General features: G+C 40.5%; 1 protein-coding gene across 4 annotated transcripts in view; it reads left to right on the plus strand.

The window, feature by feature from the left end:
- Positions 1 to 14,060, plus strand: part of sik2b (salt-inducible kinase 2b) — a 46,502-nt gene that overhangs the window by 21,478 nt on the left and 10,964 nt on the right. For all 4 annotated transcript variants that reach the window (XM_039782476.1, XM_039782469.1, XM_039782483.1 and 1 more), the window contains exons 4-9: positions 1,041 to 1,202; positions 8,353 to 8,477; positions 8,784 to 8,907; positions 12,054 to 12,280; positions 13,258 to 13,410; positions 13,834 to 13,992. In XM_039782476.1, the coding sequence (XP_039638410.1) occupies positions 1,041 to 1,202; positions 8,353 to 8,477; positions 8,784 to 8,907; positions 12,054 to 12,280; positions 13,258 to 13,410; positions 13,834 to 13,992 (950 nt within the window). The remainder of the gene's footprint in view (positions 1 to 1,040; positions 1,203 to 8,352; positions 8,478 to 8,783; positions 8,908 to 12,053; positions 12,281 to 13,257; positions 13,411 to 13,833; positions 13,993 to 14,060) is intronic.

Raw genomic sequence — 14,060 nt, forward strand, 5'->3', positions numbered from 1 at the left:
TAATATAGTAGAAGACCAGTTCTCAGTAATCTCCCTCCCCTCTCCTCCTGATGCTTTGACGACACAGTTTCTCCACTGTCAACCACTGCTTACTACAAACACACACACACACACACACACACACACACACACAATTACATTGTACATCCTGCACTGAATCACTTTACAATGCATGACGTAATATAGCGTTAACTACTATTGGCACAAGGCCTGCACCTCATCAAAAGTAAATTATCATTTCAACACAACCACCAACACTTTGTATAGTTGTAAAGAATGCAGGCGTTTTTCATTCTAGAAAAGCCCCTTTCACACATGCACTTCAACCCTGAAATTATGTGGACCCAGAGAAGCTGTATATGAGCAAATGCAACTGTCTGCTGGAAATTAAACAGACTTTACCTGCCAGCTCCCTTAGTACAAAGCCTGTGTAATTTTCAATTGAATCCATGTGTGGACAGAGCAGGTCATTGTCTGTAGAATTCACAGCGAGCGAGTGGGTGTGTTGATGACCTTTCTATCATTCTACTTGCGCGTAACCAGGAGAAAAAAAAACATCATAGGGTGAAGAAGAAGGGGCATTTACACCAAGACATCAATGGAAATTTCTAACTGGAAAGACGATGAGATTCATAAGCCAAAATTCTCGGACAACTTCAAGGAACAGCAAGAGACTCTGTTGTTTATGACCAATTTACTAACCGGCTATGTGACCAAGGTGTAATCAGCGTCATGTCCTGCCTCCTGCACACTCAACCCAGGCGCCATCCTGCTACTAAACCAAACGGTGTGTTTCCAGTAATTGACACAGACAATTTTGTCATGTGTGAAAGGGCAACTTCGGACATGTCTGGACCTGATTTCTCGGGTATTGTCCAGAGTTCATATGAGAAATCTGTTTAAGTGACATCTGATTCTGTATTTGAAAGGCCCAGAAAGTCATCTTATATAAGTCAATGTATAATATTATCTGCATATACTTCTAAAATGACACATGACCTCTCTCCACTGTCTTTGTTTCACTCTCTCTTTGGTTGCAGACTATCTGGCGAAGCACGGCCGTCTCAGTGAGCTAGAAGCCAGGAGGAAGTTCTGGCAGATCCTGTCAGCTGTAGAGTACTGTCACAATCGCAACATCGTCCACAGGGACCTCAAGGCGGAGAATCTGCTGCTGGATGGCCACATGAATATCAAGATTGCAGGTACCATAACGACGTAGTGCAGGAGAGTCCATAAACGTATTCATGGATAAGGAATACAAGATGTTGGCATGGAAACATTTAGTTTTGATCCATTGCCTGCCATGATCTCATTGCCGGCGTAGTTCAGAAATGTCTTAACTACCTGCCCAAGCCATTTGCACAGTGTTGAGAAATGGTCGGAGGTTGATAGCTGTTAGCTGAAAGATGCCAGGATAGACATCTTAAAATCTCAGCAAGAATCCAAAGGCTTGTGCCACCTTTTCCAAACATATGATCAGAGGAGATCAAACATCCTTCCCCAGTGACACCTAGCTTTAATTTTGAGGAGGAAACATTAAAGATAAAGGGACAAAAAGAGGCAGAGACCAGAGGTAGAGATTTGAGACTAGGCTTGAGGTCTGTAAGTACAAGCTTCAAAGTGTCATTATTAAGCAACTGGCATTTAGAGCTAGCTAGTGAGAATGCCACCCTACTGCTGTTTCACAGATTGGAGGAAGGGGAGGCTGGAAGGTAGTGTGGGGAAATAAAGGTGGAGGGGTTTGAGTTTATTTGGAGTAGAGGAGGTGATACATTAGATTGGCTACTTTGCAGACAGAATAGCGGGTGAGAGGGTGAAGGGAGAATGATGAAGAGTTGTGCAGAGCAGGGTGGCAGGGCTGCAGCTGCGACAGTGCTCTGAAACAGGCCAAGGTTTATCTTAGGCCTTAGTCAGAGCTGATACTAAAATCCATCTAAGGTGAGCTGATCACATGAGGACGGCTAAAAATACAGGTCCTTCTGTCCTTAAAGGACTTCATGTAGTGGACTCCAAATAGTAGAATTAAAATCCTTTGTTTATTGGTCTGATAAATGTTATTTTATGGGGGAAATATTACCGATGAGCATCCCAGTTAACCTGCAATTAGTCTTTTTTTTCTTTTTTTCTTTTTTCTCCTATAAAAGGTCAAATCGAATAAGGAAAAATTATACAAAACTATACAATAACTGATAGAGAACTGAGTGTTTCATCTGCATCATTACGCTCATCATCCTGTACACTGTTTCTCAGAAGGGTCCAAGATAACTTGGAGATGTTATTACCCCTGCAGCAGTAATTTTCATAAACATGTCTGACTCACAGCTGATTGTCGGCACAACAGATTAGATTTAAAGCAGGAAAACAATGAACAGAACATTACCTGGCTTGTGATTAGAGAAAAGGTCTCCGGGGAGGACATCAGCAGCAAGGTACATTCTGTGCTTCTCCTACCCACAACACACTCTGTCAAATTTGGCAAATGGTACATAAAGTTTAGCTTTGTACAGTACATGTGAAAGACAGTCCTCACTTCAAATTCCGTACTGCATCAGTAATATTGGTGTCCGTTAATATCAGCCACCCATTCAACCTTTGTTCAAGAGAGGTACATGCATATTTCCTTTTCTTTTCTTTTTGTGTTTTTGCTAGGCTAATGTGCATCTAGATCTGCATTTATAATCAATTAATCTGTTGATTATTTTAGACCTTTTAAAGGTGCCCTGTGGAGTTTTCTTGTCAATAAACAAAAGTTATGTTTTCTTTCTGTATAAATCACTAAAACATTTTATTTATCCTTCAAATCTAATAAATGTGATGAATGCATTTTTTTTCTTCATAAAACATTTGCCAGTTTTCTTTAAAGTGCTCATATTATGCTTTTTGGCTTTTTCCCTTTCCTTTATTGTGTTATACAGTATATATTTTTGTCCACGTTATAGGTTTACAAAGTGAAAAAGCCCAAAGTCCACCCCAAACCATCTTCCAGAGAAAACACTGTTCACAAACTGCTCCAAACAGCTCTATTGTAGTCCAGCCTTCTGTGACAAACGTGCGTCACTTTGTAACAGGTGTTACAATGCTCGCCTAGCTGCTAGTGTAGCTAGCTAGCTAGCTGTGCTGACCTAGGTACTGCGCATATGCGACTCCCAACAAAGATGGTACAGAAGTGAGATGCCTCACTCTGTGGCTAAAACAGAGAGCTCAACACACAGGGTGAAAAGAGGAGCTGCGACAATGTGCAGTAAAACAAAAATATGGTGTTTTGAAATTAAACCACATATATGAGAACGTTAAAGTTTGAAACCTGCATTGTTTATATTCCTGTTTACTAGCAAGAAGTCTTCTTTCTTGCCTTTGCTGGTATTGCCTTGCCTTTGCTACCATTCCTGCATATCTTGGCGCGTTACCGGCATCTGTACTGTAGATTAGTGGAATAGTGTGACACAGCTGGCAGGTGTGTTTATCGCATTACCCACGTGCATGTGCGTATGACAAACAAAACGGGGCCCACTCATGCACTAATGGTCGTACAAATAATCCACAGGTTAGCTACTAAATAGCTAAATTCAAATATTGGTAGGACTGCACAAAACAACAAGAAATTATTGATTTTATTGATTAAATGATTTATATTGAATATAATATTTTGTCTATAAAAGATTATATAAAACTATTAGAAAAACTTGTGTAAAATGAAATACTAATTATACATGTATTATTATTATTATTATTATTATTATTATTATTATTATTTGGGCTCATCTTGTAGAGATCATCTTGAAGTGTAGGTGTTGCATCATTTCAGTTTAAAATATGCTTCAGTGGTGCTTACAGAATAAAAAGACAACTAATTGTCACATGGTGATCCTGTAGCCTTTTGGCCCAATGTGGGTCTGGGCCTCCTGGGCAGTTGCTCACTTGGTCCAGTTGGTCATCCATCCTTGCCAACCAACAGTCCAAAATCCAAAGATATTCAATTTACAGTAATATAAAATGGGTAAAAACAGCAAATCCTCACGTTCATGAACCCCGCACCAGTGATGATGAATGATGAATGACTCTCTTAAAAAGTTTTCTGTTTCTCGACTAATCAACTAATTATTTCAGCACTAGTCTGCATATGCATGTCCGGACAGAGTACCTATGCTTCTGGGTTTTTCATTCAGTCCAGTGATTTCTCCCTGCTTTCTTAAGGCCACCTCTGGTCAGTCTGTATGAAGCTTAACCAGGCAGCAGTCAGTCAAAGAAAGGTCATGCTTAAAGGTGTCTGCAGAGGAGAGGGAAATTGGCGGCAGGGGGTGCCCTTTATGTATTAATTTCAAACAGCCCTATTACGTTTGAGTTGAGTTGAAGGGGATTGAAAGAGAGCAGGAGAAATAACTAAAATATAAGAGAGTTACTGGATCAGAGGAGGAGAGGAAGCAGCCTTTGTGGCTTAGTAGGAAAATATGTATATTTTGTGTAGAGTTTGCTATGGTCAAATAAACAAAAAGGGTTCAGGAGAACCACTTTAAAGAAAAACACACATTATGTCATACATTAAACACACACAGGGTTGGACAATAGGATGGTATACAAATTAAAATATACTGTGAAACAATATATAGAGGTAGACCCTTGTCTGCTGGTATGTCTTCTTTCTAGTAGCTATACCTTTTATTATCTCTGATTATATTTGGTCATTGTGGTATATGTTGTTTATCGAATTACCCTTAAACGAAGATTCCCATTGAGCTTCATAGTCCATTCTAGACTTTGGAAACAGCAGTTGACAGAACAATCTCATCTCAAGGACCATTTGTGCATTTATTAGGAGTACATCACAAGACATAGCAAGCAAGCTAATATTACAAGCTAATTAGTTATTTTTAGTAGTTTATTAAAATTATTAGCTTCGATCTCCCAGACCTGGCAGCCCGGCTATATTTAGCTAAATAGCTGACTGCAGCCATACAGATAGCAGCAGTGAGCAGTTAGTTAAAGCTTTACTTTGTAAATCACAGATAGTCGAGGCAGAGCAGCCGGAGGACATCAGAGGAAAAACCATGAAAACATTTTCTCCATAAAATAAGATCCAGTTTTACCAAAATCAGTGGTAGTGCCATAAAACGTTACAGACTTCTCGCGGGAGATTGTGCCCACCCACCAAAGTAACATAGTGCGAGATCAAGCGTTAGGAGCGTGCAGTGGGAATGAAAGGGGCACTATTGTTCCGATTACCAATAAGAGTAGCATCAAAATGATTTTGAAGCTGTTATTTTATAGACATAACCATCTTAAATATTTCTCTGGCATTCAATATTTGTGATTAAATAAGTACCAATCAAAGTTATAATTCAAGGGTAAACTAATCTACTTAGTAATTTATCTTAACATTACACAGCTAATTGACTTCGTCAGGACTGTGCGGATGTGCTTTTGATCAGATTGGATTGACAGTGACAAACCATCTGTGGTCAGATTCGGATTAAAATGTTGCTAAATCCTGATTGGACAGAGAAAAGGTTTGGTGATAAGAAGTTTGGGAGACGAGACACGAAGGCACAAGAAGATTAAATCCAGGGGCAGTGCATCCTGAGCTGCAGCCATAACTATATCAATACTTATACCTTATTAGAAATGACATGGTAACATTTGTGACTGCTGGATGCGGTCCTCTTACTGCGGTGTGATGTGATCACGTTATGCATGCGTCATGTTCACACACAGTTAGCCTGGAGTGGATTCCAGTGTGAACTGTTTAGGCTAATATTATGCTAATACTTTTGTGTGCGACACACACACGCACACTCCCCCCACCCCGCCCTTCCTTTTTAGCTACAAGTGCTGTTAGTCGCCTGCAGCGTGCAGGAGCATTTGACGTCAACCAGTCTGCTCAGTATTCAGCTCCATGAAATGGGTCACAGCTTTTGACGATAAACCAACTGCACTGCTTCGCTCTGCTCTGCCTGCATCTTACATCTCACCTTCACAGCAGCATCAGACAGTAAACATACTTGTAATAAACCCCGCTATGGCACTCAGCTTTACCCTCCACTTTGTCAAACACACCTGCTGCTAACTGCACTGCAGTAATTGAATGGATTGAATACATGCACTCACACACACAGTGTCAAACCTGCCATGTCCTTTTCAGTTGGAGTTTGCAACAATCTCTCAAACATGTCTTTTCCAGTTAACTAGAATTTCCTGCACCATTTTATGTATTGCAGGTGTTTTTTTTTCATTGTTTTGTCCACCCCATTTATTTAAATAAGGATAGACTAAATAACGGAACACTTCTCTGTATAACGCAGTGCAATTCAACTGCACTCTCCAAAATGACCAAGCTGACTCAACACCACTCAACACTCACAATTTGAACAAAATCGGCAAATTACAACCTTCACAAAGAGAGGATTTATTGCATGACTGTTGTATTAGACTGCATTATCATTCAGCATTAGCTGAATATCTTTAGTTTTGGTCTGTATTGGCTTTGTTCATCGGACAATTCAAGAAATTTGAAGATGACACCTTTTGTTTTAAGGAATTGGCTTTTCACTCTTTTCTGGCATTTTATACTACTAATCTACAGATTAATTGATAATTAAAAGCTGATATATGCAGCTCTACACAATGTGAGCGGTTATGTGGCTGCTAGCTATACATGTAGATTGTGTTAATTGTAAAGCATCATGATACAGAACAGAGTAAAGGAAAAATAAATTGTTATACACACTGTATCTTACTCTCACACTCTCTAATTATCTGTCAATACACTTTTTTTCCCCCCAGACCTCATCATGTCTAAATTGCATCATATAGCCTACCCTTATGTCTATTAGCCTACCCTTATGTCTATTAATCAACCCCCTATGTCTAATAATCGACATTGTATATTTTCCATATAATTTGAAAAATATTTATTGTCAATTTTCTAAGTAGGATTATTTTATTAACATACAGATACATTAAACTTGTATGCCACATGTATGGAAAACAAATAGCTATCTTGACCATGAATAAACTTAGTCCTAGCACAAAGGCCTACATTTCAAGTAACAGAAAACAAGACAGAATCTGAATAAACACATTTACATTTGTTTTCCTAGAGAGGAATGGTCCTGGGACTGCCCTGCTAGTAGTCTGAATCATGGCTTAAATGGAGTTAGTTCCATTCTTATGCACGTGTGTAGGTGCTCATTAGTGAGCTGGAACGGTAATTGGTTTTAATAATGTTCATATCGGAGAAAGCTTACTCACAGCTGTAAGTTGATCCAAACAGTCAAAATGTTTAGTGCTACTTTGGTTAGACCAGTCCGTAGCCAGAAAGTAGCAGGGGCAGGTACTTCATGCTGTCATCTTTATCACATCTCTTTCATGCTGTTGTTTTCTCTAGCGAACTGTCTACTTTGTAACGTGTTAGTCCTAACACTGATAAAATGTCACAAGTTGAAAAGATGCCATTTCCAATTCTTGTGAGGCAGAGAAAACCATCACATCCCAATACCTGAGAAGCTACAACCAGCAAATGTTAAGAATGTCTTTCTTGATTAAAGTATTAAGAATAACAAATCAATTATGAAAATAGTGATTAACTAATTGTCTTTTGATGCACTAATGGGTTAATCATCTCAGCACCACAAAAAAGAACTAGTAGCAAGTCTTGTAAAAACCAAATTAGGAGCATGAAGAGACGAATAATTTACTGGAGAAAGGTTTGGGAGGTAGGGAGAAGATACGAACTAATACAAAAAAGGGGATTGGCTGAGTAATTGCAGGAATGCAAGTTGGCTCAATGTGATTTGGAAGATTTTACTACAGCTTTAGTTGGATTTTAATGAAAGGCATACGGGAACTTCTCAGGCTTTTGTGTGTATTTCTGCAAGTGCAAGTTAGACTTTCTTGGTCTGAAGAATCAAATCTGAGTTTTAGTCACTCTACAGACAACCAATCAGAGCACAGCATTGATGACCTCATGTCAGTCTCCTGGGGAGGTTACCTCATACAAAGATCTGTTTCCTCAACGTACAAATATGTTGATCACATATTACATTATGTAAAACCTGCAGACCCCATGGAGACACTTAGTCACAAGGCATAACCCACCTTTTGTTCTGGACATTTTCTGTGTGCAGTTTGACCACTTCTGCACAATCTTTCACCGCAGCTACACATATTCACCATGTGCCTAACCTCTTCTCTTTTTACAGTCACAGATATACTTAGTTACAGGTTCCCTTTTGTACAGCACAGGGCCTGTACAAGAACTTTACAGTCAACATGTTTATACAGCATGTTTATGTTTAGAATTATCTGTACCTTTCCTCTCAAACCAACCACCACCCCCTTCTGTTTTGCCCTGTGTAGATTTTGGATTCGGGAACTTCTTCCAGCCCGGGGAGCCTCTGGCCACATGGTGCGGCAGCCCGCCTTATGCTGCTCCAGAGGTCTTTGAGGGGCAACAGTATGAGGGCCCACAGCTGGACATCTGGGTAAGATGTGTGTGTGTGTGTGTGTGTGTGTGTGTGTGTGTGTGTGTGTGTGTGTGTGTGTGTGTGTGTGTGTGTGTGTGTGTGTGTGTGTGTGTGTGTGTGTGTGTGTGTGTGTGTGTGTGTGTGTGTGTGTGTGTGTGTGTGTGTGTGTGTGTGTGTGTGTGTGTGTGTGTGTGTGTGTGTGTGTGTGTGTCTGTGTGATAATCTTACAACCTTATTTACAGTCTCCTCTGATTGATTGATTGATCTACTGCCCTGACCGTGTTCTCTGTCTGTGTGTGCGTGTGCGCATCTTTTCATGTTCAGAGTATGGGGGTGGTGCTATATGTGCTGGTATGTGGTGCGTTGCCCTTCGATGGGCCCACTCTGCCTGTACTTCGACAGAGAGTCCTAGAAGGAAGGTTTCGCATCCCCTACTTCATGACTGAAGGTAAGAAGAGACTCTCTGGGATATTGAACACACAATAAGATGGGACTATGCCAACTCCCACTTCTCAGTAGCTCACGTTGCTGTGAATTTACACACATGCAGTGTATTTGTCTCTCTTGTAACGGTTTGTATTCGAAAAAAATGGCATGTAATTCTCGTGAGGGATACTGCCACTCCGATGAAAAGATCATGCTTTCCTATTGGAGTCACTATACTGTTGAATGTTTGCTGCAACCACTCAGGGGGTCATTTCATTAAGGAGAGAGCATTACGCTCATTTGAAGGGGATACAGTAGAAGACACTCTGTCATTGTCCTCTGTAATGTGAATACGTGCGTCCGTGTTTCTGTGCGTGCTTGCAGGCTGCAGAGTGAGTCAGGTTGGCTAACTTTCCTGCTGTTAGCGGCTGTGCTAGCTAGCTGGCAGCAGATTAATTCCAGAGCTGGAGCTGTTTATGTAACCTGGGAAAGAGCCAGTGAAGCCTTCCAGCAGTTTGCCTGTCTGTCTCTCTGAGGAGACTCTGCCTGTTTGTATGTGTGTCTAACTCACACTCTATATCTGTGAGACATATTCCTGTTAGTTTGTGGCCCTGTCTGTTTCTCTTGTCTTGTTTCTGTGTTTCCCATCTGTAAGTCTGTAGCACTTTCTCAACAGGGGTTGAGGTGAGAGACTCATCCAGATTTGTTCAGGATCTTGAAACAATTAAGACATAAGGGGAATGTAGGAGTGTAATGTCAGCTCCGTGGCCAGACTGACACTTAAAGCCGCCTCCCCACCCCCAGTCCAGCCCCTGTTCCCTGAACAAGGAGAACAGAGTGTGCTGATTTCTTCATCCAGAAACGGTCCAGCTCATCTCCACTTGTTTCTCTCCCTGGTCAACACTGTCGTACACAGAACAGCCTAGCACTGTACAGTAAACTCTCTTGTGGACTACTCCCAACTTACTGACTAAATAACCGCAGTAAGGGTTGTCTTATGTCTACCCTGCTGTTGCATATTGCACAGACCTGGTAGATAGTTGTACAAAACAGCCAACAGTTGTGTTACCAGAATCATTTGCTCTACAAAAAAGCTCAGAATAAAAAAGTAGAGTAATGCCCATCACAAGTTCTCAGAGTCCAAGGTGATTTCCTCAATTTGCTTGTTTTGTCAGATCATCGCAAAGATGATGTAAACAATTAACATTATATAAAACTGAGAAAAGCAGCACATGATTGGACTTTTGTCTTTAAAAAAATACTAATCTATTAATGGATTTGCAAAACAGCTTTCTGTTAACAAATTGATTTATCTGCTAATTTATTTAGCTCTAATTAAGCTAATTGAGAACCCATTTAAAAATACACATGGGAAGCTCAGCTGCTTGTTTTGCTGCTTGTGACATTTTGTTTCTTCTGTCCTGCATTGCAGAAGTACAGCTAGCCAATCACAGCCCACACTGAAACAAAATAGGGTGTTTTTTGGAATTCAAGTGTAAACTGATGTTTGAAAGCTTTGAATTGCAGTTTGTGTTGCATTTCATTTATAAATGTCTGTATGTAGGGTTACGCTCATGTTCACAGTCATGCATGATGGTTACCTTTTTATATGTATTAATTACAGTCTGTTATTTGTAAGCTCATGTGTCTGATAAAGTCAATAAAATAGAAACAATACGAAGTCAGCCACAGTACCTAGTCTCGGCCCTCCAACTTCTTGCAACAGAGTTCAGAGGACTTAGTGCAACTTTACACCACTGGGACATTGCAACTGTTAACTGGGATGGTTCTGTGGTTAAGTCATGGTGGTGTAATGTACTGGCTAAGAAAAGTGTGTCAATCAGCCGGCCAGCCGGCTAGACGATTATGCAGTGCCATCCCCTTTACATAGTCCAACCTTCCCTGGTGGTTAGTAGCTTTGAAAAATGGCCTCAGCTTCAACTGTTGCTATAAACACGGCTGTAGCAACAAGCAGAGCCTGAGTAACTACTCGGTCAAACAAATTATAGTGTATTGTACTGTATTGTATTTAAAGCATGTTGTAACTTAGCAGCTGCTTAGATGCCACAGCATGGGGCAAAAGTGTAGTGAAGGGCACACTGGTTATATACATAATGGGGAAAAAATTGAGTTGGCTGAACCACCAGGCACAAGGTTGAAAAAAATGTGATGTAAACATACGTTAGTAGATCAGCAGGGCAACTGGGAAGACTGTGAAGCAGGGAGTAACTGTTGGCAGCAATGTCCTTTGGGCTTATGAACTGCTCTCCTAACGCTCTGACAGAAGACAGGCTATCTGTGGATATTGGTAGAGCAGGCGAATAAGGGAAGAAGGTGACCTGCAGAAGATTGATTGTCTAGACATTTACAACTCTTTGTAAACTCTAAAATAGCTAAAGGTTTAATAACATTTAAATGAGTATGACTTTAAAGTTTATTTTAAAGTGACCATATTGGACTAAAGACAATATGATAATTCGATTTTTAAATTAACTTAAAAAAGAGAACAACTTTAGTCACTTAAAGAAATATTTTGCTGATTTTATTCCAGCTATATGTCAATGCATTTTTAATCAATATAAAAAAACTCAAGGTAGAGATAATTCATTTCAAAAACATATTTTAATGAAGATAGTATTAAAGATCAAGTAGATAATGAACAACTGCAGGGCCTATTTGTTAAGAACACACCTGTCTTGCTTTAAGACTGTAGCAGCAGGGTTTATGGGTAAAGATGCTGTGTGGCGGGCAGGAATGCAGTGCAGGCAGTAGGGGTGCAGGCAGGCCAAAGCGGCACAGCCAGGGGAACTGTAATCCTGTTAAGAACCCAGCTGTGTCTGACGTCAAACTCATCTAGCCACTAACTAGAGGTGAGAAGCTCTCATAAGGAAGGGAGGAAAGTAGAAAAGAGTGTAGACACACTGCTCAGAACTGATGGTAATTCAGCAGATTTAAAGCTCCTACGTTTTTATTTCTGCTCCACTTTATCTGGGCTACTTTGTCAAGGACATGACACTTTGTGGCTTAATTTGCTATACAGTACTCGGCATTATAAACAACAACATAAACAACCTCTTCCTTTTTCAAAGTGGTGATCCTAAAATATGAAAGGCTATAAAAACCTTGTCACATCATCTATGATTGATTGTTCTCTCCCACCCCTCGCAGACTGTGAGCACCTGATCCGCAGGATGTTGGTCCTGGACCCATCAAAGCGTCTGTCTGTGGCCCAGATCAAGGAGCACAAGTGGATGGCTCTGTACGCTCCCGTACAGAGGCCTGTTCTGTACCAACAGCCTCCAGCTGCTGAAGGCGAGGCGGTTGTGGGAGAGTACAGCGAACAGGTCCTTCGCCTGATGCACAGCCTTGGCATCGACCAGCACAAGACTATAGAGGTGAGGACTTAGCTGGCTTTATTTATTCAACAAGGGTATGAAGGGGTCGGGTTTAAAGGTCAGAGCTTCAGACTGTGACGCAGGTAACAGTTTTACTAGATGCATCAAAGCAGAATGATGAAGGTGATTGCCCACAGACACAAGAAGGATAAGAATGTGTGCAATAAGTTCCTAATTTACGAGACCAGCTAGTAGTGGAAAGAAATGGCACATTTACTTGAGTATGGTCTTCAAGTACAATTTTGAGGTAATTTGCCTTACTTGAGTATGTCTATTTTAGCCCATTTTTACTCTACTACTACTTAGCTACATTTCAGAGGCAAATATTGTACTTTTTACATGACTACATCAATTAAATAAATTACATTCTTAAGTAGTAACTGAACTAAAACTAAAATTTAGGACCATACATAAAAAAAATATACAACAATGCAAAAACGTATATTGTCTTTTGTATGGAAAGGTCAAGTGCTCCATTGAATTTGCACAGATAAATATTGAAAATAACTATACTTGCTCTATTTTTGCACACAGGTATGTAATGATGGATTTTACATATAAAATAAAAATTGTAAATGGGGTGCACTGGTAGCCTTGTGGTTAATTTGTGTATGCAATATTCAGCAAAAATACCCCAATGATCATATTTGAATGTTTAGCCTTGATTGTAAAAATAAAAGGAAAATATATCCACTCCTTCATTAAACAGTATTTCTGTATCAGTTTAATGAAGAGACTGTAATGTATATGCAGTATATTCTATGTGCTGTCTTTTCTTTTAATACATTCTGTGTATTGTATTTCTTATCTATACTCTGCTATTTAGCTGCTGCAATAACCCAATTTCACACTGAACAGTAACAAAGCATTATCTCAGCGTATCTTAAGAGCTGTCGCAGTCATCCACAATGGAAGGTGTGCTTTATTAATAACTTCAATTACAGACTCCGCCATTTATGTTGTCTGTCACCCCCCAGTCTCTGCAGAACAAAAGCTACAACCACTTTGCTGCTATCTACTACCTGCTGGTGGAGCGCCTCAAGGCCCATCGCTGTAGCTTCCCCGTCGAACAGCGACTCGACCCCCGCCAGCGACGGCCCAGCACCATCGCCGAACAGACTGTCGTCAAGGTAGCCACAGCGCGTCATGCCAACGAGGGGGTTCTGAATGATGTGTACAGAGATTACTATACACGCATCCCTGATCAAAGCTCTATTATTCACACCTGCACCCATGAACAATCAAACGGACAGACACCACCCATTCATTTATTTATCCAGCCAGCTTCTGTTCTGGCCAGCCTTGATCTTAATGTGTCTGCCTCAGTTACATTATTCATCATTTTCTTTTCTTTGCCCACGGTGTGTTCTTAGTGACACGTGGCAATTTCTCTTTCATTTCCTTCACCATCTAGGATCTTTTTTTGTCTCTTTTGGATTACAAAGTCAAAGTCATAATTGCATTATTATCAAGGATGTTGTTAAATATTGGCCATGAATAGGAGAAGGCTCTTTGATTTAATGTCAAAGTCTCTGTTTTCTATCTCTCTGCAGTCGACCAGTGGTTCAGCACAGGTGGGTTTGCTACCGCAGGGAGTTCGTCTGTTGCGCTCCCCTGCTGTGCCCCAAGCCTCCCCTGATACTTTTTCCTTCACCCAGACTACAAGTCCCCTGGAGCAGCATTTCATGGTGGAGGATGTCAACATACCAAAAGTAGGTCCAATACTAGTAAAAACAGCCTGAGACTTCAGGGTGTCTTTCTGTTTGTGTGTTCGTCCTCT

This window comes from Perca fluviatilis, chromosome 2, assembly GCF_010015445.1.
Source record: "Perca fluviatilis chromosome 2, GENO_Pfluv_1.0, whole genome shotgun sequence".
NCBI lineage: Eukaryota > Metazoa > Chordata > Actinopteri > Perciformes > Percidae > Perca > Perca fluviatilis.